The sequence below is a fragment of the Megalops cyprinoides genome, chromosome 1, assembly GCF_013368585.1.
Source record: "Megalops cyprinoides isolate fMegCyp1 chromosome 1, fMegCyp1.pri, whole genome shotgun sequence".
Classification (NCBI taxonomy): domain Eukaryota; kingdom Metazoa; phylum Chordata; class Actinopteri; order Elopiformes; family Megalopidae; genus Megalops; species Megalops cyprinoides.
Genome location: NC_050583.1, coordinates 45,266,483 through 45,271,463, shown reverse-complemented (window position 1 = coordinate 45,271,463; position 4,981 = coordinate 45,266,483). Strand labels below are relative to the sequence as shown.

Here is a 4,981-nt window from a genome sequence, read left to right as displayed (position 1 = left end):
ATCATCCTCCTCTTCCTCGTCCTCTTCATCATCTTCCTCTTCCTCATCTTCCTCAGAGCAGTGACCGGAGTCCGCTGCTCCACGTCCCCCTCCCTCTGCCTCCTCCTCTTCCTCCTCTTCCTCACTCAGCTCCAGGTCGTCCTCGCTGTCGGCAAACGCAGGCACCTCCACTTTGGCCACGGACTCCACCCTCTCCTCCACCCTCTGCCTCTTTACAGGCGGGGCCTCTCTCTGCCTCATCTCTACCTGCCTCACTTCCCTTTCCTTTCCCTCTCCTTCTTCTTCCTCATCCTCTTCCTCACTCTCTCCTTCCTCATCCCCCTCCTCCTCGCTCTCTCCCTCTTCCTCACCCTCTCCCTCACTCTCTCCCTCGCTCTCCTCCTCGTCCTCCTCGTCCTTTGTGAAGATGGCCTTCCTCCTTTCTCTCTGGGTGACGGGGTCCCAGACCAGACTCTCTGTGACAGGGGCGGACTCCTCTCTGTGAAAGGAGGAATTGGATGGGGTCAGGTGGGGTCAGTGGGATCCCCTTCCTCACGGCAACAGGTTGGATCTGATTCCACCCACTGCACTCTGCCCCCACCCTTACCATTACAGCAGCAGTACGATCAGAGAGAGCGCAGGCATCAGAGGCTGATACTCACCCCACCCCCTCCACCTCCTCCGGCGTCAGAGCAGCAGCGCCCGTGAACAGAGACACTTTGCTGGCGGCCATCTTGGCATCCAGGGTGGCGTGTGTGCCTATCAGGGACTGGACCAGCTCTGTGGTGGGCCGCACCTCTTCCTGCGGGACAGGGAATGCTACAGTTCAAGCCAAGACATTCTGAGTGTGTGCAGAGAGTGTGTGTGTGCAGTGTGTCTAGTGTGTGTAGAGTGCATGTATGTGAATTTGCAATGTGACCCTCACCTGCTCGTGCTCGGCATGGCTGCCCCCCAGGTCGATGTAGACCGCGTCCTTGTCGTACACGACCCCGCCGACGCCCGCCATGGGGGCGTAGAGCAGACGCTCCTTCTCATTCAGTGCGCGCTTTTTCAGCTCCTCGGGCAGCGGGCAGGGGTCTGGCAGGAAGCTGACGTCCTCCACCGCAAAGTCCCCCACACCTGCAGGGGGCGTACACTGTTACGCTGTACTGTGCAGAGGTGCTCAAGAACACAGCAGATCCAGCAGGAATGCATCTCACACTGAAACCTTACAGACAAAGGGTCATAATTCCATAATGACTGATGCACCTGTGGCTGACTCTGACCATCAGCAACCTTCTATATGAGAAGCACGCAGGTATGCACACTATTAGAGTCTCCATCAGTAAGACTGTCACACCTGCCAACAAGCCAGAGACTGACTGACCCACACTGAGCTGCACTGGATCACGCTGAGACACACTGAACTCAGTAAAGGCTGGTCTCACCTGGGATGTGGACCTGGGACTTGTTCTTCAGGTATGTCCCTCGCAGGTAGCCATAGAGACAGACGGTGCGGTCACACTTGGGGTCCACCCTCACGGCCTCTGGATCAGTCAGGTCCTCCATGCTGCAGGGACACAGAGGGTAAATGTGTCCCACTGGGGAAGCAGAGTGGGGCGTAGTAACCCCTGAGTAGCGGCTGAGTAGGGTTACTCACCGGTCGGCCAGCACGTAAGGGTGGGAAGTCTGCCACACCAGCGGCCGGAACTTCATGACAGAGATGAAGCGGCCGAGGTTCCGCACCTCCTGGGTCTGGTACTCCCCATGCACCATGCCCGACAGGTAGAAGAGCTTAGCGCCCTGCGGAGACAGCGACACAAACCACTGCTAAACACAGCCCCTTAACTTCAACAGCTACTGAACACAGCCCCTTACCTTTAACAACTACTGAACACAGCCCCTTACCTTTAACAATTACTGAACACTGTCCCTCACCTTTAACAGCTATTGATCATCTTGCAATCTTAGCATCTCCTGACCACAGCGCAGTCAATGACAGCTCCTGACCATAATCCAGTCCTAATAGCTACCAAAAATGGTCCCGGTCCAGCCCCGCATCTCTCTGACCTGGTAGACCTCGGTCCAGAAGCGGTGTTTGAGCCGTTTCTTGGTCTTCCGCAAGGTCTTGTTGTTCTTGAAGGAGTCCAGGTGTGTCAGAACGCCCATGATGCGAGGGAAGCCGTGCACCTGGCAGATGTTGAGGAACTCGAAGGTCTCCATCTCGAACCCGAAGCTGGCGTCTATCAGCATCAGCACCTGAGGAGAGCCGACATACTGCCATGAGACCCCCACCACTAGGAAGGCTATTCTGACAGGCATAGCAGCTCTCATACTCATATGTAGTACACCTGAGAAAAACTCTGCTCTTTAGCTTTATCGATCAAACACTTTATCCCCCACTCAGTCAGGGTCGGACCTCTTCAGTTTCTAAAAGTACAGTCATGCTTGCTGTCTAAAAATGTACTGTAAAATATAAGCATTTCATATTTCATAAGTAATTCTTAGAGGTACACTTCCACATGTCAGAAGAAGAACTCTGCTATAGCCACCCCCGTCTCACCAGGTCGGCCACCTTGGCCAGGTCAATCATGGTGTTGATGTCGCTACCACATTCGACGAAGGTCAATCTGCGCTTCTTTCCTGCAGGGAGAAACAGGATTCAAAGCCTGAGTGAAGTTAACAAATACACATACACACAAAAAATAAAGGTCTGCAAGCAGCCTAGCACATAGGCAAACTGCCAAGCATATAATTATTACTGCAATGACTGGGAATAAATATAATTATTATAATATAGAGAGCATTAATGCCACCTACTTATATGTGTAACATATAATTTACTCACACAACAGTAACTCCATACACATTTTAGTAACTTACATATTCCCTCCCAGAAATGCTACAGAGAACCTCAGAGTGTGTGCACTTTAGTGTCACAGTGACACAAGGATGCTTGCAGTGCAGAGTCACAGAAGGACACTCGGAGTCAGTGCAGAGATAGTGTGGAGTCAGTGCAGAGTCACTGTGGAGTCACTGCAGGGTGCAGGAAGAGCTCCCTCACCTGAGACGATGGTGATCGGCCCACAGATGTCACTCAGCTTCTGACGGGTGAAGTTTTTGATCAGGCAGCGGATGAGGGTGCTCTTTCCCACTTTCGGGGGTCCTACCACCACCACCACCACCGGTGGGGGCTCCAGGGGTGTACGGTCCACCAGGGGAATGTGGTGCTTCTTCGTCTTCAGGTCCTGGGCCCTGAACGGAGCATAACCACACAGTGACCAGACACAGACCACAATGAGAGCAGAGAGCGTGTGAGGCAGAGACCACAGGAGACAGAGCTAAAACAGCTAACACAAACTGACATTCAGCCAAGCATCACCAATGCTGCTAAGCGCGGATAGCGTCTGCTGACTGGGGATGTGTACACAGCAATAAGACCCAAACGCAGATGTTCAAACCCCTGCCCAAAATCAGAGGAACGACACAGACCCCTGCGGTCAAGGGCTGGGGAAAGACAGACAGACGGACGGACAGACAGGAGGACAGATCAGCTGAGGGCACACAGTCGCGGGGTCTGTGAATGGTGTGTCCCTTGCCTACGGAGGGGTATGTGGGAGTGCTGACCTGTGGAAGGTTCTGGCCATCCGCACGGCGGACTGAACCGCAAACGCTTTGGGGTTCCGCTTCCTCTCATCCTTCTCTGGCTCCACCCCCTGCTTCCTGCTCTTCTTCCTCTCCGCCTTCGGACCACTCTGCTTCTGCTGGTGCTTCTTCTGCTCCTTCTTCTCCATGACCTCTGACCTTACACAGACAAGCACGCACATGCACACACACACACACACACAAGGGGTTCAAACAGCTTTACCCTGATCAGGGGGCTTAATGTAACTGAGAGCTGCACAGTACATAAAACATTCACACAGCAGGATCATTGAAGGAGACAGTAAAGAGGATGAATCATTAAACGGGTACAAACGGCACCTCACTGGAAACAACAGCCGTAACACCCAGCGTCCACGGCTCTAAACTCCGTACTGCGCTGCTCTGAGCGGACCCACACACAACATTACTACATAGATTTGTTTCCCTTCAGTTTCCAGCATATCGGGAAGCTTGTTTACTCGCTCTCCCATGCGAGTTCTGCCGTTCTTTGTACTGTCCCTAAATGGGTCACATCACCCGAGCCCCAGCCCAAACTGATTCTTAATACTAGAGGGATGCGATTCAGGCAGGGGGAACCTCATGCGACCACAGGCAAACTCCCGCACTCATCGGACAAACTGACATTCATGAAAGTAAAGAACCTTGGTGTACGCCAAGCTGCTAGTTACGCGGGTTTGACTGCAGCAAGGTCGTAAAAACTTATTTACACACAATATTACAGCACCCCAAAATTGCCTGTCATGTTGTCATTTCACACGCATGTCATGTATTTTCCAGCTGTAGCAGCTACAATGTACAGAATTATTACACTAGATACCCAGGAAACTGCAGGCTTGAGGCATGTGCACAGTAGTAACAGATAGTGATCATCCAAACACACAGCGAGCCATCATCTCTCTCCTCTCGTCACATCGCTGAGTGCAACACACACGGCTGTGCAGTTAAATACATGCTCTGTTACCTTTCGAGGGTCCGAGATCGTTTCCACAACTAACGTGATGACAGTCCACGGTGTATTTCAGTGCGATTCACTCACCATTCAACACCTCCTCTAAACGCCACAGCGAAACATACTACTCTGTTTTCACGTGTTCACCCGGTATCCGGAAACGGGTCCGTTCAAATTCTGTCCCGATCGGAAACTCAGTTTTAGTTTACCCAGTTCTGTGTGTTTGACTTGTCCGTACATTTCACGCAACGTAGTATTACATTAAGTACATTCAGTGCTACAGTATTCAGCATTCTGACTTTATAGCAATTTCCATATGATTGTTTTGTGTGTTTTCACTCGTTTATCGGGCAGTATTGTATTCTGTTAATGTGTGGTTATGTTAATATTCCGTTAATATTCCGTTTT

At 51.9% G+C, this 4,981-nt stretch overlaps 1 protein-coding gene across 2 annotated transcripts in view; it reads right to left on the bottom strand.

The window, feature by feature from the left end:
* Positions 1–4,730, bottom strand: part of bms1 (BMS1 ribosome biogenesis factor) — an 11,066-nt gene extending 6,336 nt beyond the window's left edge. Inside the window, exons 1-10 of one of the 2 annotated variants that reach the window (XM_036531865.1) lie at positions 4,586–4,730; positions 3,586–3,762; positions 3,023–3,213; positions 2,522–2,601; positions 2,029–2,217; positions 1,619–1,761; positions 1,407–1,528; positions 905–1,098; positions 642–781; positions 1–478 (exon numbers count right to left, since the gene is read on the bottom strand). The exon at positions 1–478 is cut by the window's left edge and continues 196 nt beyond it. In XM_036531865.1, coding sequence (XP_036387758.1) covers positions 1–478; positions 642–781; positions 905–1,098; positions 1,407–1,528; positions 1,619–1,761; positions 2,029–2,217; positions 2,522–2,601; positions 3,023–3,213; positions 3,586–3,752 — 1,704 coding nt within the window. In that variant the 5' untranslated portion in view covers positions 3,753–3,762; positions 4,586–4,730. The remainder of the gene's footprint in view (positions 479–641; positions 782–904; positions 1,099–1,406; positions 1,529–1,618; positions 1,762–2,028; positions 2,218–2,521; positions 2,602–3,022; positions 3,214–3,585; positions 3,763–4,585) is intronic. The other variant, XM_036531874.1, reaches the window with a different exon arrangement.
* Positions 4,731–4,981: the final 251 nt, after the last annotated feature.